The sequence below is a fragment of the Lathamus discolor genome, chromosome Z (genome assembly GCF_037157495.1).
Source record: "Lathamus discolor isolate bLatDis1 chromosome Z, bLatDis1.hap1, whole genome shotgun sequence".
Lineage (NCBI taxonomy): Eukaryota > Metazoa > Chordata > Aves > Psittaciformes > Psittacidae > Lathamus > Lathamus discolor.
Genome location: NC_088909.1, coordinates 50,503,483 through 50,528,774, shown reverse-complemented (window position 1 = coordinate 50,528,774; position 25,292 = coordinate 50,503,483). Strand labels below are relative to the sequence as shown.

Genomic DNA, 25,292 nt, shown 5'->3' with positions numbered 1-25,292 from the left:
TAAAAATAAATAAACAAAATAAATAAATAAATAAAAGAACAAAGAAAATGGAGAGGCTCCGCGCCACCGGAGCCCGGCCCTCAGAGGGCCGCGCCGGGTGCTCCGCCCCGCAGGGGCGAGGCCGGGGCCAGCGACTGCCGTTGCGCTCCGCCGTGGTGACGGTGACACCGGCGATCGGGCGAGGCGGGGCCGGTCCGGGCAGGAGCAGAGCGGCACCAGCTGGGCGCAGAAAACAAGCGGCGGGCGGCTCCGCCGAGTCCTCGCAGGTGGAGACCACTCCGGCGACGGCGCTGAGTAGACGTCTCTGGGCAGGGGCCGGGCCGCGCTACCCGGGCTGCCGCGGGCCCCCGGCGGGGCGGAGCGGGGCGGTGGGTCCGGGCCTTTCCATGGGCAGGGCGCCCTCCGCGGGCCGGGATCACCGTCGGGCAGCAGGAAGCGGGCAGCGCTGAGCGGCCGGAGCATAGAGCGGCGAATGGACAGCACGACGGCGGACGAGTTGGCCAACGCCGCCGCCCGCGGCGACCTGCAGCGCCTACGGGAGCTGCTGGACGGCGCGGCAGACCCCAACGCCGTCAACTCCTACGGCCGGACCCCCATCCAGGTAGGGAGGCCGGAAAACACGGGGCTTGCGGGAGGCGGGCCGGGAACAGCGGCCCCTAAGTGCCCGAGCGGCGGACCTGAGTAGCCTCCGGGTTTGGCCGCCCCCTGACACCTGTATTTGGCTGCTGTCGAAGCGTCGCAGCTGTTCCCTTCGCCTTTGTGGAAAGGCGAAAGTCTGTGACGGCCGCAACAGAGAGGTTTTAATCTTAGCAATCCTCGACTTTATTTTAACCAACTGAGATAGGATGACTCAAAACCGAGAACTTCAATGCTCATCTCGCAATACACGTGCAATAAAAAGTAATGAGTCAGCTTTCCAGAAAGAATTACCCTTTCGTCATACCTACTCTTCTGCTTTAAACATCTATTAGTACTTTTATCTCCTCTCTCGTGAAAAAAAAAAGGTATATTAACTGACTCTCACTAGATATTCACTGACCCTTACAAGCAGAATTATCCGGGTGTGATAGTCTTGCCCCGCAGACACCGCAGGTAAACAGCCAGCACTCCCTCCTTGTGGGGGACTGCCAGCATTTTACATTCGCGTCAACGTGTAGATAGGTGTAGTGCTAGGAGGCGAAGTACACACTAGATTCGTGAAGCTGAGTTGATTTCCGATCTAGTTCTTCTACCCAGCTTCTTCTTGAATTTTCAAAATACAACGAAACTGGTATAACCTGCGCAGCTATATTTAAGTTTTACGGCCAGTGCTTGCGAAACTCCCTGCTGCAAAATGTCGGTGCAGCACATCACTCGAAACACATACCTGATGCCGTCCTCTGGCATGTTTTTTTCTGCAGCTATGCGCAGCAGGGGTTTAGCTCCTGCGCTAAACTCTCTCCCAGGTGCGCTGGGGGTGACTCAGTTTTAGAGAACGGCGAGCCCCGGGGAGAGGGCTCCAGGTCATTTTGATGCAGCACTGGGCGGGAGGCTCAGGCTAAGGCTGCGGTCTGGGGTTCTCTTGAGGGTGAGGGCAGCGCGGGCGCAGCCCCTCAAAGGGGGCAGGTTCCCCGCACACCCGTGTCCCCTTGCCGAATACCTCCTGGAATAGCGTCCCGGGCGAGGGCGGGACGGCGGCAACCCCCGGGAGCCTCTCCACAGGGGCGGTTCCGCGGCCGCCCTTGCAGAGGAGCTCGGGACTCGCCCTCGGTACCCGCGGGGGCCGCCGGCAGAAGGACGGTCCCTCTGCCCCACGCCTGCCGCTCCCCTCGCAGGCGCTTGTCGCAGAGCAGGCCCGGTACGGGCCCTCACGCCCCGGCCTCGATGGGGCTCCCGCGTAGCTCTGCCTCACCTGTGCCCCGGCTAGGGGAAGGAGTGTTTCCCCCGACTGCGCAAAGCTCCCTCCCGGTCCGTGCTCAGCGCCGTCCGCGGCTCCTCCGGAGCTGATCTGTAGGCCTCATCTGCGGATTTCCCACTCCTGTCCGTGGGCGATCCCGGCTCCTGCGGGGCTGAAGGAGAGAGCGTGAGCGGGGCTGAGCGGACGCTGACGCCGTCTCTCCCCGCAGGTGATGATGCTGGGCAGCCCGCGGGTGGCGGAGCTGCTGCTGCAGCGCGGCGCCGACCCCAACCGCCCGGACCCGCGCACCGGCTGCCTCCCGGCTCACGACGCGGCCCGCGCCGGCTTCCTGGAGACGCTGGCGGCGCTGCACCGCGCCGGGGCGCGCCTCGACCTGCCCGATGGCAGCGGCCGCCTCCCCCTCGACGTGGCGGCGGGGGGCCCGCACGGACCCGTGGCCCGGTTCCTCCTCCACCCGCCGCCGCGCGCCTAGCCGCCTCCTTTGCCGCCCCCTGCCCTAATTTATTGCTCGTGTCCGCCTCCGGAGATACAAAGTCTTGTAGCACCCACTTGCTGTAAATAACCCCCGCATCGCACTTCCCCACGCATGAAGGACCGGCGGGACATATCTTGTTTTGTACACTACGTTTTGCACTTGTCTGTAATGTTATCCTGCACTTGAAACTCCACTGCCCCTCTTTTCTCACACTAGAGTCCCAACACTGTGAAAAGAACTAAATATGAAGGAACCCCACCACACAGAGGTGTCAGAATAAACCCTTCAACTCTTCCTGTTTTGACAGGACCGCGTTTGGTCTTTCTGTTTACCCTCCTTCCCCGGGGTTCCCCGCTTTCACGACCCAGCCCTCCGTTTGAAGGGGATAGGAGAGGCTCCGGGCCTAAGACAGCTCCCGTTTGATTTCAGCCTTCAGTTATATCGGACTCAAGGGGCGCTGAAGCCAATCCCTGCCTCTCCCTAGCAGAACCGGCCGGGACAGTGGGGAATTAAGACTTCCTGGCGCGATTGAGGCTTTGGCAAATACCTTCTTTAAACCACGTAAGATGCTCTGCATGTCTGTACATGGGCCCGTGGTGCATCCATGGCTTTTCCCATGAAGGTTATAAACATCTGACCTGGAAGGAGAAAATTGAATAGTGTCTCTGCAAGCTCGATGCCGCCCTCGCTCGAATAAATAAGTTTTTTATCAACTTGCAGGTGATTTTCCCCGAGATACTGTAAGTTTCACAGTATTTTGAAGAATCACAATGATTGCAAAACGAAAGCAGTGTGGAACAAAAAACTAAAACCCGTACGTCCGAGCTCGGCCTCAGGGTTTCCCAAGTTGCTCGAAGGTGGCACGTTTGGTAACGAAACAAAAACCCCGTTGTTAACAAGAAGTGGTCCCGCTGGAGGAGGAAGGGGTGCTGCGGCAAGAACTGACTTCTATCTTACTGACTGTCCCGGCACGGGGAAGTTGGACTTGGGCACCCCACGGCACAGCAGCTGCGCAGCCCAGCCTCTGCCACACGGACACCCGCTCCGCTGAGGCGGGTCCCAACCCCACCGCTGTGCTGCAGTAAGAACCCCGGCAGCAGTGGGCACGGCTGGGAGACCCTGCCAGCCCGACGGGGCGCTCCCGGGGCTGCGCTTACCCGTCCTGCGCTTCAGGGGCTGAGCGGCGGAGGAAGCAATGCGGGGCAGAGGGACAGCTCCGCTCTCGTTCTCCAGCGCAAATCCCGGGCACTTTGCAGAGCTACGTGCAGAGAGTTGAATGAAGTTAAAAGTAATATATACACTTTTTATAATGTATTAGAACGTGTTATTTATTACAGCAGTTTCACACTTGTTTTATGTTTAGTTTATGTAGTGCTTCAGAATTGCTTTATAATTACTTCGTATAAGTTAGCACACTATTTATACGTATGTCATTTATCTATGTAATATGTCTATGTAATACCTATGTAAAAATACACATAATATACAACACACTTTATTATTATGTATCGAGCTTAAGTATTTGCCTATAATTTTTTTTTCTATGTAATACGTTTATGTTTAATTATATGCATATAAAATATCGGAAAAAATCCCATTATGTTTAGTCCCTATTAATTCTTTTTTATTATAAGTATGCTTAGGATATGTATTTCATACATATATTTAAATAGAATATATATAAAGTTACACTGTGAGACGATAACACCTTATTAAATTGTACCATATTCTTAGTACATGGCATAGCTATAAGTGAGCCAAGGACAACATTAGGGATGCATCCCGTGCCTGAGGGAACCAGGATGGAGCTGGGACCAGACACGGAGATGGGGCAAAGCTAGAATCTGATCACCTTTTTTACAGAACAGGAAAGGGTCTAATGAACTGCGTTTCATTCTTCAATTAGACCAGTATTCCTGTTGTAAAGGTTCGTTTTCTCGAAGAACCAGAATCTATTTAAAATTTTTACTATTTCCATTACAATTTATGAAACAATAGTCATACTAAGGATGCATAATATTTTGAAGGGAAATAACAGACTTGCCTACGCTGACTGCACCAAATGAGCAGAATATGCCCTCAAAACCTAGCAGGCCTAAATGCCTAGTTGTTATAAATCCGGTTTACACCATAGCACCAGAGGCCCTGCCAGGGCCAAGTCCTCACTGGGGGCTACTCACCCCATGGGAGGACGGGGGTCCCCGACGCTGTCCTGCTTTCTATAAGTACCTTTTCTTCTGGCAGCAGCATCAGCTTGGAGTCCTCCCTGAAAAGTATAACAGTAATTGTTAGCAATTGTTAAACAGCAGCAACATACATTTCGGAAAAACCCTAAAAGCGCTGCGTTTAAAGTGGCAAATAACTGGCGCTTTTCATTTCTAATATCGCAGGTGTAATTGAGCACGTATGTGCGCAAACACGCAACACACACAACCCTCTGCAGCAGCGTGTCAACCTATGGTCGACGAGATGTTCCTCTGGCCCGGCTCTGCCATGCATTCAGCGTTGGTGGGTATTTTGGTTTCTACTACCAAATCTGTCAGTTCGTCCTCCCACGGCCACTCCACCACCTGCATCATGCAGCCAAGCAGGCATTAATTTATCTCCATTTGCCTCCCTCTGTCGGGGAGGAGTCGCTACGGGAAGGGAAAAGGGAAAAAAAACCCAAACCTCTCGTAGATCAGCTTTAATTTCGAAATGGCTGTTTACATTGACCCATCTCCCAGGCTGGAAATAGGACTCGGTCCAGGAGCAACTATTACAGGCTCTTCTTTTATTAGCATTGTTGTTAGGGTTACTGCGCTCCCAGGCCAGAAGAAGGAAACTTCTGTTGACATCTGTGCTGTTGGCGTTTGTCCAGCCGGGAGAAGGTGCTTGTTGTTGGCGGGGGGGGGCGGGGGGGGGGTCGGGTAGGGTGTCGCATACGCCTATACCCGCCAGCCCTCCCGGGGACCGCCGCGCTGCCTGCCCTCACCGCAGCCCACTTCCCCGGTCCCCCGCAGTCCCTCCGCACCCCCGGCTTAGAGCCGAGCCGCGTCCAGTTGTGCCAGGCTTGCCGGGCAGTGCCGGGCCCCTCCTCACCCGCGGAGATGGAAGATGCCCCCGCAGGACCTACCCCCGCCTGCCCATCGCCCTTACCCACTCTTCTCATGGAAGTACCCGCACCCAGGGAGGTGGATGCGGAGGCGGGCGGCTGCCCAGGAGGAGGGCGAGACTGGGGTAGCGGACCTCGCTCAGCTCCTGGGCTGCGGCGAGGGTCAGCATCGTCTGCGGAGTGCGGGAGGGAGGGCTCAGCGGCAGCGCCTGGAGCGAGCCGGGAGGGGAGCTCCGGCAGGTTGCTCGGGTCTTTTGAGCTCTCTTCCTCTGCTTCTCCCGGCCCGCTCCAAACTCTCACTCCTCTCACTCTTCAAACCGAAAACAAAGCGGTCCGGCAGCGAGGGGCAGGGCCGGGGAGAAGGTGAGGGGAGAGGAAACAGTTAATTACCCGTTTCGGTTACCGGCCGGGGGGCAGACGAGATCCGCTTTTTTTTTTTTGCTTTTTTTGCTTTCCTTTTTTTTTTTCTTTTCGCTCCTCTACGCAACGGCCCCGCGTCGCGTTCAAATGACCATGTGACAAGGAAATAGCTGCTCGCCCGGGCCAATACTGGCCTGCGCTTTTAAAGCTGCAGGGATCCGCTAGCCGCCTCTCCGGGTCTCCAGCGCTGCCTCCGGGGGGACGGGCGAGGGTCGGGGTGAGCGCGGCCGCCGCAGTGCCCGGCAGCGGAGTCCAAACCCAATCAAACAACAAGGAAAAAAACCCAAAATATTTCCCCCCGCCTCCCCCCCTCCCCTTCCCTGAGCGGAGCGGGAGGCGGCCTGTTTGGAGTGGACTGACTCGGGGGGAGGGCTAGGACATGTCGTCAAGGCTTTATTTGAAAGCGGGGGAGCGCCCTGCGATTGGCCGTCCCCCACGCCCGTTCGGTGCTGGTGCTCCTCGGGGAGGGAAGAGGAGCCAGCGGCCTCCCCCCCTTCCCCATCCCCTGCCGCCGGTCCTCTTTCGCCGGCTTTCGAAGAGGGAGCCATCATCATGGGAGGTGTTTAAGCTCATAGGAGGAGGAGCTGGGGGAGGAAGGGCGGAGGTAAGGAGATTCTGCGAGTCGAAATTAGTCAAACAGAAAAAAAGAGGGGGAAAAAAAAAAAAAAAGAAAAAAAAACAGAAAAGAAAGAAAATCTTCTCCAATGAATCTCCGATTCACCGGCGGGGCCCCGCCGCCGAGGTATTTAGAGCGCAGCCCGCCGGGGGCTCCCCCGCTACCATGACCCGCCGGATAAGGTGCACTGTCCGCTTTCGGCTCTCCCGCAGCCACCGCCGGGCCCAGGCGCTGTGCTGCCGCATCCTCCGCCGCCGCGGAGGGGCTGCGGAGCGGCGCTGGCTGGCGCGGAGGGTGGCCCGGTTGCTGGCGCGGGGGCTGGCCCGGTTGCTGGCCCAGTGGAGGCGGTGCCGTGGGAGCCTCAGACAAGGTAGGGCCCCGACGACCGGAGCTGAGCAGAGAGCTGGGGGGGGCGGGGGGGGGAGGCGGGGGCCCCGATGGTCGCTGGCTGCTCGAAGGGGCGGAGAGAGCGGGAGGCGGTGGAGGCCTAGCCGGGGTAAACGATGCCCTGCCCGGAGTCCCCTGCGCCCCACATGCCCAAGCTGCACAGGGAACAATTGAGGTGCTGCATAGGCATGGGGATTATTCTTTTTTTTCCTCCTTTATTTTCCTGTCACTATTTTGTTTTGTTGTTTTGGTTTTTTGGTTGTTTTTTTTTTTTTTTTTTTTAACGCAATAGAAACCGGAAGGTTCTTGAAAAGTTTCTGCAACTTATTTCTGCCCCCCCCCCCCCCCCCCCCCCACCTCCGAGAAGGTGTTTTTTTTTTCTTTTTGTTTTCTCTGTGGCGAAGTTAGAAAAAATAAAACCCACCACCCCTTACCAACATTTGCAGACGGCTCCTTCTAAACAAGGAGCACAACTACCGCTTTTAAGACAGAAAATGGCCACTGTTTTCTTAGTATGTAACTCTATACACTGTTGTAAATAACAGTGAAATACAGTGGCCTGCTTTGCCGTCGCCTGCTGTTATATAAACATGCGCAGTAAGGTCAGAGTCAGAAAAAGTAATTAAAATATCCACGTATAAAAGACAGTCATAAACACCCCCTTTTAAAACGACTCCGAAAATTTTTAGGGACTTTTTTCCTGACTGCAGGAGGCAAAATGGGGTTGTTGAGGATCAACATGGCGCAGTTTAGGCCTCATTCGTTACGTATGATTTAATGCATAATGAAAATGTAAATATAATATTAATTTTTATGAGTATTTGAGGATTGTTCTGCAAAATCCTCTGAGGGGGTCTTTAGAGGAGTCCTCTCCTAACCCAGAGCACAGACTGAAGAGGAACAGACATAGAGAAGGAATGCAGAAATATTTGCCTAAAAATAACTACAAAACTAGAATATATAATTTTATATCTGTAAAAATGAAGCCCTTCAAGCCATAGGACTTGGGGTCTGGAGATTAAGCAATTCACAGTTTGCTTGCTTCAGTTTCTGGTTAGATCACTTTCAGCACTTATTGAATATCAAGTGTGGGGAGACACACTTGCACACACACACGTCTGTGTGTGTATATGTATATATAAAATCAGAAATAACATCGGGTTTTCCTTGTTGCCTTCAAGTCCCTCGTTTCTTGCACTTTTTTTTTTTTTTTTTTTTTTTTTTTTTAGTAGGCCTAGTTTCTTCATGTTACACTAAATGGGGGAAAAAGAAACCATAAACTCCGGCTGACCTGAAATGCATGAATCTCGAATATGAAACATAAATATGAAGGTGCTGAGTATTTCCAAGTAAATTCGCTGTAGCAAGGAGAAAACCCTCTCACGGATCAGGCATTGTGGCAATTTTTTTCTACTATTTCCACACTTGCCACTTGCTGTAAATACTGCTTTTTTTTTTTTAATTTTGTTTTTCCTTTCTTTTTCCACAGTTTTTTTGTTTGGTTTTTTTTTTTTTTTCTCTTTTTTTCCCTAACTTTTCATCGGGTGCTCTGATTTCTTCTAAAATGCCAGTTAGGTCTAAAATAGTCACTGAAATGTGCTGAAAATCTGATTCTGAAGAGGCTGGGGTGGGTAAGACAACAGTGTGTTTAATCTAAACAAAGATGAGATTTTTGCCTAAATACTCCTTCCTACTAATAGGCTGCAACAGCATTAGGGTCACAAAAGTGATTCATAAATGTTTTTGCAGCTCGGAGACAGTGAACCCCGAATTTTCAGTATTTCGGGCCACAGTTTACAGGAAGAGGGAGGTTTCATATTGGGATTAGGTGTAAATCTATTTCAGGGGGAAAAAAATACGTTTGAAAATAAAGAGAAAACTGGTCTTTTGGCCCTTATTTTCTGTTTAGGGAGATGGGTCCTACTCTCAAGCTTTGTCCGAAATTATATTATTTAATTAAATAGATGGAACAAATAAGATTTTAACACTCCTCGAGCTGCGTGTGAGAGAGAAATTCTTTAAATCAGGGTCCACGAAGCTGCCTCTGAACCACGAGCGGGTCCGAGGCAGGCACCGACAGTCAAAAACTGGCTGATAGAGGCAATCCTACAGCCGCTCACCCTGGCAGAGCACCGGCCACGTCGTGTTTTCTTGCTCTTGCAACATCTAAAGCTGTTTAGCTCTTAGGGTGATGTGAGAAAGCTTATTTGTTTTGCCTTTTGTGTGTTTGTTACTTGTCTTTGCTTTGCTATTTGGTTTAGGTTTGTTGTTTGTTCTGTTCTTTTCCTTTTTCAAGAAGGGAATATTTTGCCCGGCAAATGCCTACCTTTTGTAAACTTTTATGTGATTATCCAGAGCTACTATGTCGTTTTACTTCCCGACAACTCCATAGTCAAAAACGAGGGACCGGGATAATACACATCTGGAATTTTCTAAAGGGTTTGTTCCAAAAATGGAAAAATATCGAGGGCTATATTACAGATGGTTTTAGGGCAGCATATTACATTCAGGAAAGCACTCTGTTGAAGTTTGTATCACACGACTCTGGAAACATAGACCGACATTAATTTTTCTTCATTGTTGTAAGTCGTTGATTTATTTTTTAATCTTTTTTTTTTTTTTTTGGGGGGGGTGTTATTTTTTTCTTTTACTTTCTTTTTATATTTATTTATTTATTTATTTATTCTTTTCTCTCTCTCTCTCACCTCCCTTCCCCCTGCATTTTTATGTTCAAAAGAAACATTTATGGCACAATTTCCAAAGGTCTAAAATTAAGGTGCTAGATTTTTCTGCGCTTACCCAATATGTGTAAGCAGGATAATTATTTTTCCAATACATACTGACATTTTAAGCTGAAGAGTAGAAGGATACCGTTGAACTATTTCTAATCTTTTTTACTTCATTTTTAGAGTAACTCCTATCAACTGTCCCTCTCCTTAACTGTAAATCAGCTTACTTGCATCGAACCCCTCCATAGCACCCCCCACCCATGCCACTCGTGAGCCTTTTTTGTTTATTTAGAGGCGAGAGAATGCCAATATTATGTTCGCTATAGTTTGTCTCTTTGTAGTACTTAATGAACCCCTAAAAGTTTTACCAAAAATACTTGTTAGGTGATATAATAACTCAGATAATGTATTTTTTTAAACACCTTTTTGTGGTTGGTTTTTTTTTTTGTGTCCTCCTCCATTTAGAGGCTGGTACTTCCTAAATCTTAAAGAGGACAGAAGATGGACGCTTCTGGTAGCTGAAAATTACCTTTTCCGTCCTGTATACTATAATCAAAACATCTCAGAACATTTGCAAGATTAAAATGTATCTGTCAAAGTGACTTTAATAGTAAGTAAGAAAAGAAATTTGGGATAGGGACTGCTTAACTAGGCTCGAGATTTTTTATTTTCTCTTTCTTCCCCCCCCCCCCCCTTTTTTCTGGTGGGGGGGAGGAAGGGGGGAGAAATATGTGCTGTGGAGAGAAGGTGGTTTCTCCTCCTCACCCCTAAGATACAAGTGTAATACAAGGGTCATTTTCAAAATGCATTTGCACAGGCTGTGTTTTTACTTACTTAACTTCAGATATGACCGTGTGTTGTTGTGTTTCGATTATTTGAGGTTCTTTGTTGGTACTAGAATTGTGCAAAACCGGACTTGCTTTTTTTTTTTTTTTTTTTTTTTTTTTGGAGGAGGAGGAGGGGGAGGCTGGGGAGGGGAGAGGAGAGGAATTCGTATGGCTTCAATAATAGAAGCTAGAATTGCGTCTTTTTAATGGTTCAGGAGCTTGACGATGTGATTTGGAGGGTCAGTAAACGCCTAACACAGGACCGTATTTGGGTTTTAGTGCCATTCTGCAATTTCGTAGCTTTTTATAGACTTTAGCAGGGATGGAGATATAGACAGGCCTTCTGACACCTCATTAGTATCGTCTTCACTTACAAATATATTGACCTATGAGTATATATTTTTTATACCAATACACTCACAGAAAAATACGAATGCATATCTTTATGTACACACACACAGACGAATAAAATCCGTTATCAATACCATTTAACAGAGAGCAGGATCAGCCAGCAATAACATGCAACCCTGCCTCACCACACTATCGATCTGAAATTTGAAGACACCTGACAGACATAACCGGGAGGCTTTCTCCTTGGTTTTATCTCCACATGGCTATCATTAATAGCAGAGAGCTCATGACAGACTGAATGACATTTCGCCTCTTGGGTGGAGGATCCCTCAGTTTCTCAGACTTTACGGGCTTTTTCAAAATCCACTTTTAAACATTATTTATGGAATTTATATATATATATGTAGATATATATATAAAATTATATGTACATTTATATAATGTGTATATATATTACAAATAAATGCAGATAGCCCACTAGCCCTGGGGTGAGCATTGCACCAAGTGCTGCCCCAGAACTACGACCTATTGGATCCCACCGCAGGTCCCTGCAAAGGCCCCAGCCCCTTTCAAGTGTCTCGCTCTGCTCTTGCAACGCTACTCTGCCCAGAAACTTCGCAAGGGAGGCTCAGAAGTTTCAGCAGAGCTCTGACTTGTCCACACTGGGATAAATTTGTGTTTATTTCTCCTCATGCGTCTGCCTCTTGACCACTGCTACATATAGATATAAAATCGACGGTTTTCCCCTTTTCTCCAGGCAGGGCTGTTTTTGTGCCCGAGGCTAGCGCCGAAGGGAACAAAGTTGCGTTTGAACGGCAGGCACGGCATCTGTGGTAATGCCACCAGTTCCTGCAATTAGGAAGGGACATTAGGGAAGTGACATTGGGAAGAAAAAAAAAAGGTGTGGGGGGGGGGGGGAAGGAACAGGTGGAAAAAAAAAAATAAGAGAGAGAGAGATAGAAAACAAACCCCAAACCTGAAAAACTTCCTTCATGTATTTTCTGTATTCGCCCATTCCACTGCCCCGGGTCAGTGGGGAGGGAGGATGTCCCCGCTACCTTCGACGGGGTGGAGAGGCTGTGGAGGGGACGGAGGGGCGTCCCTGGGGCCCGCAGAGCGGAGCCGTTTTGTCCAGCAGGTATGACTGGAAGGGCGGAAACCAGGGGGAGGAGTAAGGTGCGTGTTTTTGGGGGACCTTCCCAGTGGCAAGGCGAGGCTCTGCCCAGCCTCTGGCTGCCGGGCTGGAGCTGTACCTTACCCCTGCCGGGTCTCGCAGAGGTTTTCTGCCCCGCGAGAGGCTCCCGCAGAGCCGGGACGAGGCGATCCTCTTCTGCGGGGTGCCGTTAGGTGGATCGCAGACTTCCTGCGGGCACGGCTCTCTTCCTTATCCGGGCCGCCTGCTCCCGGCCGGCTGTGGGACCGAGAGACGGACCCCAGGCCCACCGCTCGGAGGGGCTCGGGGCAGGTCAGGGGGAGGAAGAAACCATAACACAAGTGTGGCTCTTTGCCCCAAAGAAAGCTCTGATCCCGTGTCCTCCCCTCTTGTCCGCCCTACGCAAGGCAACCGCGAGGCGAGTCCCACCTGCCCGGGCCGGGGCAGCTGCGGCCAGCCCGGAGAAGTCGCTTGCCGGTGGGGGCTGTGCCCCCCGCCCCGTACCCCCCGGGGAGGGAGAGGTTGGGGCGCAGCCCCCATCTCCTGCTTCCTTCCCCGCTGACTGCGCCTCCTGGGGCGGGCAGCCCCCGCGAGAGCCGCCCCACGCTGTCGGGTTGGGGGGGGGGGGTGAGACCACAGTTCCCCTAACGGGTCCCGAGCTGCTGTCGGCTCTCAGCTTACGGAGCAGCCTGACGGCAACCGCGGTCCTCCGCCGTAGCGCCTGCCGGGAGCAGCCTGCGCCGGGGGGGGGTCGAGGGGCCTGAGGGGCCCCCTCTGGCGGTGGCTGCCGGGGAGGAGCATCTTGCCGGGAGGGCGAGGTCCCGGCCGGAGGAGACGGGAAGGCAGGAGCGGCCGTGCGGGTCGGGCCGACTGCACATGGAGGCGTCCCTCAGGGGCGACGGCTCCGGCGACCGGCTGTGCAGCGCCGCAGCCCGCGGGGACAGCGAGGAGGTGCGGAAGCTCCTGGACGCGGGCGCGGATCCCAACGCGACCAACTGCTTTGGAAGGACCCCGCTCCAGGTACGGAGCACCCCTGGGTGGGGGCTGTTCTCTGCCGCGTTGGGGGAGGGGAAGTGGTACTGGCGGTGTGTGTCAATTTCGGGTTTTGGATAAATTCTTATTGTTGTTATCGAATCGGACTCAGCGGCAGCTGCCTGAGTAATGTGGGCGCTTGCCTGAACCCTCGCCCTCCTGCAAGTACCGGATAGAGTTCAGAGTGGCACCTCTGGCAGCAAACGAATTACGCTAGTGGGTACTCAAAAGAAGAAGTGGAGCTGCAAAATCCGCTTCCAGATGGGTTCGGGGATCTAACTGTGTTTCTATAGACTGTTCTTGTTTGTTTGTTGTAAATATGGCCTTAATAGATCTTCCCCCCCCCCCCCCCGAGAAAATCGAAGTGGTTCTCTTTACTAGTATATTCATGTGAAAGAATGGCACAGAAGATGGCACAGAAATTGTCACTGAGTAGAAATTGTAATTCGAAAATAAAAAAAGATATATATGACTAGTCAGTATTATTAGTAGTATTTTTGATATTCATTATTCATCAGTAGTGGTAGTATTCACTAATAGATAGATATTCAATTCAAACTGGAGTTGCGCATTTCATTAAAAGGCTTTCTCGAGTTGTCATTTGAAGCGATGTATTTAATGATTCACCAGCTAAACTAACAGCTATTTTGGTCCTTGCACCTTATATGGGAAATGAAATGCTTTTCTAAAGTGAGTTACTGAGAAAGGTACTGAGAAAGTTGCTGGTTTTGTTTCTGTTCCAGATGAAAAGGAATTGTTGTTTCCAAACTCTTCTATTTGCAGATTTTTAATTTCCTCCCCTCATTTCAGAATAAGATTAAGTTCTGTTTCCCTTAGAAACACTTCACAAAATGGCTGCCACTATGACATGTAGGCTCTCTTTTCTGAAAAAAAACCCAAAAAACTTCTACAGGAATTTATAAATTATGAAATTTATAAACATTTTTGCTATTCTATTATATTAAAAAACCGAACAAATATTTGTAGTCCATAATCAAATTCTTTCTCTCTAAAAAAAAAAAAAAAACCAAAAACAAAAAACCAACCAAACAAACAAAAAAAAAGCAACCAAAAACCTATTATCTCAAGATATTTTCTACACTATTAAGATTCAATTTATGGGGGTTAAAATTCCATTAAAATGAGTAGGAGAATGCTGGAGTAAAACCCCAACTATCTGTTCTTGTTGTTGCTGTTGTTGTTGTTGTTGCTATTATTTGCTTGCTTGCTCTTTTTGTCTGTTGATGTTCAATTGTGCATGATCAGACCTTGCTTTTGCTTCAGCTGCAAAGTGGCATCAGGGTTCAGTAGGAAAGTTTTGTGTATTGCCCATGGCCGCTCAACAGCTTTCCTTCCTCCTCCGAGCCACAGCACAAGTTTAGCCAGAGCTGAGCTAAGGACAAACGGCTCAAACTAGAACTCAGGAGAGAGCAAATCTACACCGAGCACCGAAAAGAGCCAAGGGCAGGTACTGCCAGTGGTTTACCCAGCCAGTTTTGCTGAGCAGTTCACTGGTAAAATCAGAGACACATCTCAGGTGGCAGGAGGTTTAACACAAGGCACCTCAGGGCTGCCACAGAGTGCATAGTGTGCATACATATATATGTATAGCGTGTGTATACATAAATATATACATGTACACACGCGCTATTTATGGTATAATAAATGGTACTTTGTATAAATGGCGTATATATTGTGTGTATATATATGTATACACATAACATATGTATACACACAATATACCTATTGTGCACTTACATGTACACAAACATTCCTGTGTATATATGTGCGTACATACATATATGTGTCTATATATACATACACGCCACAAACACCATGACATAATAAACGTATAATAGCATATACCATGGCATAATAAACGTTCTAAAGTGCGGCACAGAGCATGCACGTATGCAGTACCTAGTCTGGAAACCACAGCCATTGCAGCTAATTTAAATTATCATAGACTAACACATTATCTCACGTTGAAAGGGGCCCACGGGGATCACCACGTACAGCCGTGTGAATCTGTGCAGGTCGCGGCTGCCGGCAGCACGCACAGGAGATTCTCGCTCAGAAGACCCCTCCCGCCTCCGCCCCGCTCTCTGCGGCTCTCCGCGGGGCTGAGCGGGACGCTGACGCCGTCTCTCCCCGCAGGTGATGATGCTGGGCAGCCCGCGGGTGGCGGAGCTGCTGCTGCAGCGCGGCGCCGACCCCAACCGCCCGGACCCGCGCACCGGCTGCCTCCCGGCTCACGACGCGGCCCGCGCCGGCTTCCTGGAGACGCTGGCGGCGCTGCACCGCGCCGGGGCGCGCCTCGACCTGCCCGATGACAGCGGCCGCCTCCCCCTCGACGTGGCGGCGGGGGGCCCGCACGGACCCGTGGCCCGGTTCCTCCTCCACCCGCCTCCGCTTCTCGCCGCCGGCCAGGCAGCCGGGCTGGCCGCGGAAGAGGCTAAGCGCTGACCCGACCCCCGCGTCCCCGCCGCAACGCCTGGCAGCATTCCCTGCCTCTCTCCCCTCGATCGCAGAGAGCCTCTCCGCTTCCCCGCCTCCGCGGCAGGTCCCCTCGTCCCCCCGTCTTGGCCCGCAGCGAGCGCCCACGGTGCTCGCGGTAGCCCGGCCGCTGGGGAAGGTGTTTCACTGCCCCTCTGCCCCAGAGCTCCCCCGTCTCACCCCCGGGCACTCCGTGTCCCGCTTCTGCGAGCGACGCATGCTGAAGCATTTTCTAAGAAAAAGCTGAAAGAACCAAATCTCTTCTACGGGGAGCGCGCGTTGTCTTCCCCGTCCCCTCGGGCTCTCCGGCGGGCAGAGGACAAGCAGCGAATTGTTCTCCCGTGCTCCAAGGGTAAAAAAAAAGGTTACATCGCCTCCTTCCTCCACTTAATGATTAAACTGATGCGGTTTAGAGAAGTGAGAACGCTCTTTTCCTCAGCGACTCGCTCAGCGCCCTGCAAGCCTGATTTGATTTCCGTTTGATACTTGTCTTATTCACGTCGGTACTGACCTTATTCAGTGCCGCACAGTCCTTCCTCATGAGAATTCTTCCTCATAGCCTTCCACAAAAGTGAACACCGTAGCCATCCCGTTTATAAATTCAATTAATCTTAAAATCTTCTCCCCTCGTCACCCCGCTCAACTTAGAAAGTTTTAAAACATCTAACAATGATCGAAATTACAATTTGGGAACTACTACAGATATTTGTTACAGACGTATTCAGGGAAGGCTACCCATGTAAAAAAAAATACAAACAATTGTTAATTTTTCAGTTACTGTGTAGTTTTAACATTCGGAGACACCCCATTGATTCAGAAGATACGCGCAACGAGCTCGGTATTTTTGAAGAGGCTTTCTGGGTCTCTACACCAGATATTTGGAAACAAATGGCCGAGCTTAGTTATAAGTTTGAATCTCTTCACACCCATTGCTTCTGTTTTTCCTAAGCGATTTCCATCGTCTACTCAATGTTTGTACCACTTCTTGCGTGATAAAATGCCCGTTACTCTTCAACAGCAAAATATGAAAGGTCTTGCCTTAAAAATCCCAAATCTTTGTGTTTAACTATTAAACGGTTCTGTACGCAGCACTACTCAGTGTGGGGCAGTGTTACTTGTTTCGACTTTGCTCGTCTCCAGCATTTTTTGTGTCTGTGCATAAGCATACATATACAAGAGCTTCGCGCGGGACGAATGCTTATACGCGGGTGTGTATTATTTGCACACAAACGCAATCAAGCTAAAACCATCCATGAAACTCGTCAATTTACTTATTTAAAACAGCTCTTACAGATCAACAGGAAAGCTCAACTGCGCTTCGCTCCTTTGCATGACTTTACCATCTCTTTCAAAAGCGAAACGTATTTTTCCTGCTAATAAAAACGATGGCAAACCCATGTTGTAGAATAAGGCACCACGGGCGCATATCGTGCCTCCCCCCAGGGCATTTTTTTCCCCCGATTCGCGCAGATACACTGGTATTTTTGTCGTCCGTGCTCAGAAGCCTGCGCTTTGCTCAGGGCACACATCAGGAGGACGGCAGAAGCGATGAGCAGCGTTTCGCTTCTAGTTTACCAAGGATCGTCTTTCTGCCGCTCTTTTATTTAAAGGGGCGGGGGGGGGGGGGGGACGGGGGGGGGACGGAGGGAGGGGGAATCGCTCTCTTCTCCCCACCAAAAATGGTTATTTCCTAGCTCTTCGGGGGCAAAGTCGACAGAGATCCTGCACCAGACGGCGGGAAAGGGGTCAGCAAATCGGTTTGGGAAGGGGGGCAGAGCAACGGAGGGTGGTTTTCTTTTTCTTCCCCTCTCCTCCCTCGGCCGAGGAGCCCCGCTCAGCTTGGCAATACTTGAGCCCGAGGGCAGGGATGGAAGGTCCCATCCGCCCGAGCTGGCGGCGCGGCTCCCTGCTCCTCCCGGCCCCGCAGGCTGCCGGCCGAAGGAGCCCGTTACCAGGGGAGTCCCTTCGTGGCACAAGGCAGGTGAAGGCTAGGGGTGCCCGCGGGGTTTCCACGCAGCCTCCCTGCCTCTCGCGGTGAAGCTCTGCCGGAAAATCGTGACCTTCCCTGGAGCTTTTGCCTCGAAGCTGTCTAAGACCCAAACTTCCTCGAGAGGTCATCTGGAGAGAAGAGAATGAAGAGGTTTTGGGACGGCATTACGGATGGTGACTTTGGTGTTGGTGTAAGTGCAGTAAGAGCCTGAACGGATGGACGAGGCACTCACCGGGCTGAGCAATTCTGCTTTAACCGCTGCCCCCGCGCACAGGGAAGGAAACGAAAAATTCACACTCCTTTAGGAAAGTACAGAGCAAGGTTTTCCCTCCAAGTGCCCAACCCAATCTCTGTGAAAAGATACCCGTGATTTTGGTTTTTGTCTCTAAAAAGTCTTTTAAAAGGTGGGTTCATCGCCATCACATTGACGTAGCAGCTTTATGCGGCTTTCTGGTCTGACATTAATGTTCCTTCTTTGGACAAGGAGCCGGCAGCACTACGTGTTACAAAGCACACTTGTGTGTGAACGCCAGCATCTAAATAATTTGTCTAGGAATTTTCCACTGTGGTGTCCTCCGTCACGTTTTTATATTTAAGAAAAACACCTTCAGGTGTAATGACACTTAGGAAAATGAAGTGTTTTCTACGACAGGAAAATAAAGTGTTTTCTACGACACATTCTGGAAATTTACTCTTTGAGATCATGACTCTTAAGTTTTACAACAGGTATCATCCCCTTTAAATTCGCCTAATTTTATTGTGTTTAAGGGTCTATAGGCTTTACACAGTGTGTTCACAGTCTTCGAAGGCTTCACAAAAGTGAAAAACAGAAAGCATTCTAAAAAAGAAAGTCATCACCCGATCTTGCCTCACCCAAAGGTGTGGAAATACATAAACCTCACTGCCTCACTGCCGTATAAAATAAATCTCAAGCAATTGTGAGCCTCAGGAGGAAAATGGGAGTGCTGAGAGCCCTCATAGAAGAAAGTGAGGAGTTTGAAGATGGAATAGGTAAGCCAGAGGACCTGGTGCTGGACACAGGACCTCTGGAGGCATTCATACCTTACAGGAGATCTGGTGGGGCAATCACTCCCAGCAGTAGAGATGAGGGATCTTATACTTAGTGGCTCTAGATTATTATTAATATTTTTTAATCAGGTCTCAATCAATCCCAATCTGACACTCACTGAAATAATTCACCATTTCCCCCCCCTCTTTCCTTTTCTCCCTCGTTCAAAAGCTGCTTCCCATAAAGCACTAATTCATAAACCACAGATTCTAAGGTCAAATTAAGAGATTTCCATGAGATCAAATGTCTTCGTCGTGTTAGAAGAACCCTGCTGTAGGAAAACAAACAGCTGGACAGACTTCATGTGTCCTGTAAGATACATTTCTCTTACAACAGGCTTTATTCTTGATTCCATATGTTGCTAAATCTGGGGATCTAACATCATGCCCAAACACCTTGTTTTTTTTTTCTTTTGTTCCCCCGCTGTTTTCAAGGTGTACATAGAAACCACTCTTTTAACTCACAGTATTCCCTGAAGCAATGCTCTACAACACTGTGGACATCAAGATACTCTACAGATTTGTATCATCTATATATTTTCTACAGCTCTATAAAAACACAAAAACTATTACGATTTACGAATGCACTTCGTTTGCATAAGTGCTCCTTCCGTGGTTGTTTTCAGGGAATGTTTAAGCAGTTCTGATCACTGGTAGTAAGGCAAACTGCTTCACCACACGTCAAGATACATAATTTCATGCTTAATAATGTGCAGAAAAAAGAAAACCCTGATTCCAAGAAGAATGCCTGCCCTAAGGCAGGACATTTGAAAGTACCTAGTGGTGTATGCATCCAAAAAAAAAAAACCATCCTGCAAGCAGACTAGTTCAGCGAGCTGGTTCACAAAAGTCAGATGCAGAACTTTCATGTCACATTTTCACATTTCACATTTCATGTCAGTCAACGACAGTTTCTAGAAAATCGCAGTCTACATGGCCATGGGAAAAATAGATTATGTCAATTAAAAAAAATGGAGGTATTTCTGGGTCACACTCAGATTTATTCCACATGAATTTGAAACATGCTGTGTTCCGGTATTGCTACTGAGACCATAAGGCATTTATCTTGCTCTCTAGAAGACTGAGTCAGGAGGTTCACAGTGTCAGTCGTACCTGCCTAAGGTTTCTGGAATCACGTTATATATTCAGTGTTAGTAACAAAGCAATTATGCTATTTCTTACAGCTTAATTCAATGAAAATAGAATTGAAAGGCATAAGAAAAATCAGATACAGAGTTAGGTGTGGACCTTCTTGTCTGCACAGAATCTTTTTACTCTCTTCCAATAAAACCATCAAATTAGTGTTATTTTCTCCCATACAGTTTAAAAAGATCAAGAGATACAGACAGCCAGCTGTATGCCAGGAACTAGGGTTGAACAATTACTTCATTGTTTATTTACAGAATCGGCAGATACAGGCAATCCAAAGTTTGATTTCTTTTAGCATCAAGGTTTTCTGATAGAAATAGGGTACATTCCATAATCAGATGGAGACTGAAGAAAACTAAATTGCTTTTCTTTTCGAGTGCAGTTCAGGGCAGCTAGCAGACTTTGTTTTTCACAGAAATCTCTGTAATCTCCTAAATTCTGCAGCTGGGCCTCCTCTATTACGTTCTGGTATTCAAATAGAAAACGCATTTCCAAGTATGCTTAATGACGCATGGCTTTGCACCACAAATTGCCTGAGGCAATTTAGTGCAAAAAGAGTGGAGAACTTGACAATTATCTAAATAAACAATTGCAAAGTTTCCCAAACGAGTGATTAAATGCTAATTTCAATGCTTTTGCCCGCTTCAGTCAGTACTGCAATGACAGTGTGGAGAGGAAGTAGTCGTTAGAGCAGTTAAGCCAGAGTTTCCATTTTAGAGAGCTGATCCTGCCCAGTGCTGAGCACCTCCTGAAGTAATTTCTCCCTTTGCTGATACTCAGCTGGTTTCAATAAATAAAATACTCTTACTGGTTACAGTTCTGGGGACCCCAACTTTTTTCAGGTCTGTTTTGAATGCTAATGTAAAGACTAAGTTCTGGTGTCACATGCCACCTGTGCTGATGCTGGAAGATGCTTTAGATGTTGTTTGTATGTGTGAAGTGTTAACTAAGTGAAAATGAGATACAAGTGGTCAATTTCAGGTTAGCAAGATAGATGTGAACTTTCATGTCACAGTGGTAGGCTGCACAGAGTGATTTAGAGGAAATCGAAAAGGGAGAAAAAAGATAAACATAGTGGCTTGCCTCATGGTTTAACTTGTGCCATATCTGAACCTGCAATATTGCATTGGCATCAGTACATTATGCTGTTAACATGCACACCGGAGGATGCTTTGAGCAAAACAGAGATCTCAAAGAGAAAAGGACTTTTAAAGCCTTGGATAGCTGGGTAAGCAAAATACAACACCCAAACAGTCAGTGAGAAGCAGGGTAGGACACTGCAACTCCCGAGTCAGAGAAATCACACACTCATGGTACAAGCATGGGGTACCAGCTTGCAATTTGGGCTGTTTGGGCCTGAATTGCTATTGAGTCCAGATACAGAAGTCTCTATAGTCAGTGTGGAAGGAGATCTGTTGCCTGTGACTCATCCACCAAGAGGAAGCAGAACTCCTAATGAATGCCACCAGAGGTACAGTTGGACAAAAGCTCCTGCAAGTGGGTGTATGTCTTCCTCTTGCATTCATTATTTGTGTGTTGAGCGTACCCTGCAGTGACACTTCCGCCTGCGGTCTGTGTGGATCTCTACATTTCGTGCAGTTCCAAGCTCTGGCATTTTCTTTGGAGCCCAGTTGAAAATTTTACAAGGAGTCAGTTTGCTACCAATTCTGTATCTCCCAGTGCTTGGCTAATACTGTCATGCCTCCTGTTTTGTGCACCTGTGCTATTTACAATCACTCGCTTCCATTCAGTAACCCCTCTGTTCACACAGGGAAGAAAATAAGGTTTTCAGCATTTATTTTAAAAAACCTCACTGTTTCCCAGCTACGTTTTTCTATTCCCCCAAGGCAAATCCTGCATAGAAGCATGTCACACTGACCTGTTTTTCAGCAGCTCTTGCTGGCTCTAAGGGTGATCCCTTCCCTCAAACACCTTGAAAGCATTTAGGCCATAAAATAATCAATGAGTTGTTAGTTTAGAACAATTCCACTGGAAAATGAAAACTAGGCTTGAAGAATGTAAAGTTAAATTTCATTAGTTAGTATTATGCCAGGCTTCCCACACTTCTAATCCACCCTGCATGAGGCATGCAAAATACAGAGAAGCTGCTTAATTTTCTCCAGAGGTCACTGTTTAGCTACTTGTATTGAAGTAGTCAGTGTTTAAATGAGGCTTTAAAACATCAAGGTTTGGGAAACACACATACAAACCAGTCAGGTTCTGAAAGGTCCTACTGAAAGCTTTGTTAATTTTGGTAAGAGTCAATATTTGGTGTAAAAGATATCAGTGTAAAACTGTAGCAGTAAGTGTGCAACAGATTGTGTTTAACCCAGAAGACACAAACGTTCTGTAAGAGAAGCAGTGACAACAGTCAACTTTGAGAGGCATTCGCTTCAGAGCCTGAGGTATTTGAAAACTAAGTAACAGTATAGCACCCTGTATGCCCTTAAGCGGTATACTAGGCCAAGATGTGATTTTCCAAGAACCTCCAGCTACTATGTGTTAGCATTGATTCTGATGTCAAAATATAGGAGCAGTGTCAATACTCTGCACTAGAAGGTGACACTCCAAATCCATAGAGAGAATGGGCTGAATAATGGTTGTAAAAAACCAGAATTGTCATGGAGGGACAGTCAAACAGAAGAGAGGTAATTTCCGTCAGTGAAGTCCTCTGTGTGTTACTGTCTCACTCTTGTCAAATGAGACATTTTGAGTCCAAGAATAACCACTGTTCTCTGCTAGAATGTTTACTTGGGTTTAGTGATGCAGTCCATTACCTCTGCATCTTGTTCTCTAGCATACCTGAAGCAGTTCCTACAATAAATTCAGTATTTTTCTTAGGACTGTTTAGAAAGACAAGTAAAACCTGCTATTTGGCCTATCTTTATATAATTACATGTTACCTATGCTTTTCTTGCCAGTTACCAACTTTATTGTATAGTATTGGTAACTATCTCCCAATATGTTTCTAAGAGAATAAAATCTATGCTAAACTTTGAACAAACACACTACCACTGTGTATTAATTCTGCATGAGACACCTTCAGATACCATGCCTATGTTGAGAGAGCAAATAGATATTACAGAAGCATAAAATGGTTTGGGTTGGAAGGGACCTTCAAAGACAATCTAGCCTGATGCTCCCCACCATCGGCAGGGACATCTTTCCGTAGATCAAGATGATCAAAGTTCTGTCCAACCCGATTCTGAACACTTCCAATGATGAAGCATTCACAAGCTCTGGGCAACTTCATTCAGTGTTTCACTATCCTCATCATAAAAAATGTCTTCCTTATATATAGTCCAAATGTACTCTTTTATAGTTAAAATCCGTTCCCCCTTGTCCTTTTTGCAACAGGCTGTGCTAAAAAATGTTACTATCTTTCCTATAAACCCCATTTGAAAGGCCACAATATGGTCTCCTGCAGCCTCCACTTCTGCAGGTTGACACCGCCCCCCCAGCTTCTCCCCACTGGAGCAGCGCTCCATCCCTCTGGTTATCTCTGTGGCCTTCCTCTGGACCTGCTCCAACAGGTCCATGTCTTTCCTGTGCAGAGGACCCCAGAGCTGAATGCAGTACTGTAGGTGCAGCCTCACATGAGCACAGGAGCTGGGGAGAAGCACTTCCCTCGACATTCAGGTCACCTGTCTTTTGCTGCAGCCCAGAATGCAACTGGTTTTCTGGGCTGTAAGAGCACATTGCTATCTCACATCCAATTTTTCATGCACCCGTATCCACAAGCCCTTCTCCACAGGGCTGCTCTCTCAATTTCTTAATCCTCCAGCCTGTAAGGATGCCATGAGTTGACCTGACCCAGGTGCAGGAGCTTGCACTTGGCCTTGCTGAACTTCGTGAGATTCGCGTAAACTCAACCCTTAAGCCTGTCAAGGTTCCTCTGGATGGCAACCCTTCCCTCCAGCAAATCAACTAGCTTGACTCAGCTTGATGTCATGCACAAACTCAATCCCACAATCTTACATCATTGATGAAGATACTATGTGATGTTGGTCCCAGCACAGACCCTTGAGGGACACCACTTACTACTGGTTTCTACTTGGACACTGGGCTATTGACAGTAACTCTTCAGATGTGGTCATCTACCTAATTCCTTATCCTTACCTAGTGGTACCATCAAGCTGTGTGTAGAAAGATGAAGAATTTATCACAGAAATGTGTAACAAAACTCACTACGTATGGATCTGCTCTGTGCCACACTGTCCTGTGACACTGTAAGTACTCAGTATATAAAGCAAGAAAATGAACACAAGTTATCTTCTTATGTCACTACAGAATATAAAAACAAAAAAGGGGGATTGAAAATGGACACCCAGAAACAGCTTTCTCTTAAAACATCCAAACCCAAGTTTTATGGTTCCAATCCAATTCACTAAAATTGTCCAGGGTCAAAGATAACAACAATGAAAAACATTGTCTAAGGGCAGCTATCTGATTTGGGCAGATATCTGTCCCGGGTTCGGCAGTAGCAGCCATCTTTCTCCTTCTTAATAGCTGCTGCAGTGCTATTTTTTTGACTTTAGTCTGAGAACAGCGTGGATAATACACCAATGTTTTACTTGCTAGTGATGCTTACTCTGATCAAGGACTTTTCAATCTCATGCTCTGCCAGTGAGGAGGGGCACAGGAAGCCGGAAGGAAGCAGAGACAGGACACCTGATCCAAATGGGTATTCCATACCACAGCATGTCATGCCCAGTATATAAACTGGGGGCAGTTACCTGGAAAGCCACATCGCTGCTTGAGTTCGTCTGAGTATTGGTCAGCAGGTGGTGAGCAATTGTATTGTGCTTCACTTGTGTTTATTGTTTGCTTTTCCTTTTCCCCTTTTAGTTTTGTATTCTCTCCCCTTGTTACTTTATCATTATTATTATCATTGGTAGCAGTAGTGATTTGTGTTATACCTTAGCTACTGGACTGTTCTTATGTCAACTGATAGGAGTTACATTCTTTTGATTCTCCTCCACATCCCTCTGTGAGCTGGGGGGCAGGAAAGGGAGAGTGAGCTTGCAGCTGCGTGGTTCTGAGTTACCAGCTCGGCTTAAACCACAACAGTATCAAAAGTAGAAAAAGGTATGTTAGATCTGTAGCCTTCTTCCTGTCAAGCTTCAAGGTGTGGCTCCTGCAATTTAAGTTTCTTTAAAAAAAAATCACAAAATATGGAAAGTTGGTTAAACTATTTTCCCAGTACATGAAAAGCATCTGCACTGGTTTTGCTTGGCAGAATATGTCCAAATCTAAAGGCTTCACAGAAGGAGACTGGACTAGCGAGCTAAAAATCTTTATGTACCTACTTTTTTTGTTTACCTTTGGATTTTTTTTTTTCTGTAACAATCCATACATTTCATGTTTCTGACCTTTCCCTTGCTTGCTTTGGACTGCATTCTCACCCACTTCTGTCTCAACAATCTCTACTATTTCTGGGAGTCAGAACAGCAGCACAGTATTTCCTGAAAGTGGCCTTTCTACAAGTGGTGTTCACAAGGTATGACCACTAACCTGTTCATGAACGGGAAAAGTTACTGTCAGACAAACAAAATTCACTCACTGATGGCTAGAATTAAAAAAATTCCACACAGCTTGGAGAAGCATA

The 25,292-nt window shown here is 48.0% G+C and overlaps 2 protein-coding genes and 1 long non-coding RNA gene across 5 annotated transcripts; 2 read left to right on the top strand and 1 right to left on the bottom strand.

Moving 5' to 3' along the window:
* Nucleotides 1-141: 141 nt before the first annotated feature.
* Nucleotides 142-2,683, top strand: LOC136005308 (cyclin-dependent kinase 4 inhibitor B-like). Its single transcript, XM_065662675.1, has 2 exons — nucleotides 142-601; nucleotides 2,106-2,683. Exons 1-2 carry the CDS (start codon nucleotides 473-475, stop codon nucleotides 2,367-2,369), a joined length of 393 nt encoding a protein of 130 aa, XP_065518747.1. The 5' UTR covers nucleotides 142-472; the 3' UTR covers nucleotides 2,370-2,683.
* Nucleotides 514-16,568, top strand: LOC136005306 (cyclin-dependent kinase 4 inhibitor B-like). 3 transcript variants are annotated; one of them, XM_065662673.1, is made up of 3 exons: nucleotides 514-601; nucleotides 4,763-4,880; nucleotides 15,139-16,568. In XM_065662673.1, exons 2-3 carry the CDS (start codon nucleotides 4,779-4,781, stop codon nucleotides 15,445-15,447), a joined length of 411 nt encoding a protein of 136 aa, XP_065518745.1. In that variant the 5' UTR covers nucleotides 514-601; nucleotides 4,763-4,778; the 3' UTR covers nucleotides 15,448-16,568. The 3 variants fall into 3 exon arrangements, with proteins under 3 accessions (XP_065518745.1, XP_065518746.1, XP_065518744.1); XM_065662674.1 differs by lacking the exon at nucleotides 514-601 and adding an exon at nucleotides 3,580-3,660; XM_065662672.1 differs by lacking the exons at nucleotides 514-601; nucleotides 4,763-4,880 and adding an exon at nucleotides 12,603-12,969.
* Nucleotides 789-4,707, bottom strand: LOC136005309 (uncharacterized). Its single transcript, XR_010608747.1, has 4 exons — nucleotides 4,553-4,707; nucleotides 3,530-3,630; nucleotides 2,920-3,010; nucleotides 789-2,048 (listed from the first exon to the last, which is right to left on the bottom strand). It is a non-coding gene; the product is annotated as an uncharacterized LOC136005309 (long non-coding RNA).
* Nucleotides 16,569-25,292: the final 8,724 nt, after the last annotated feature.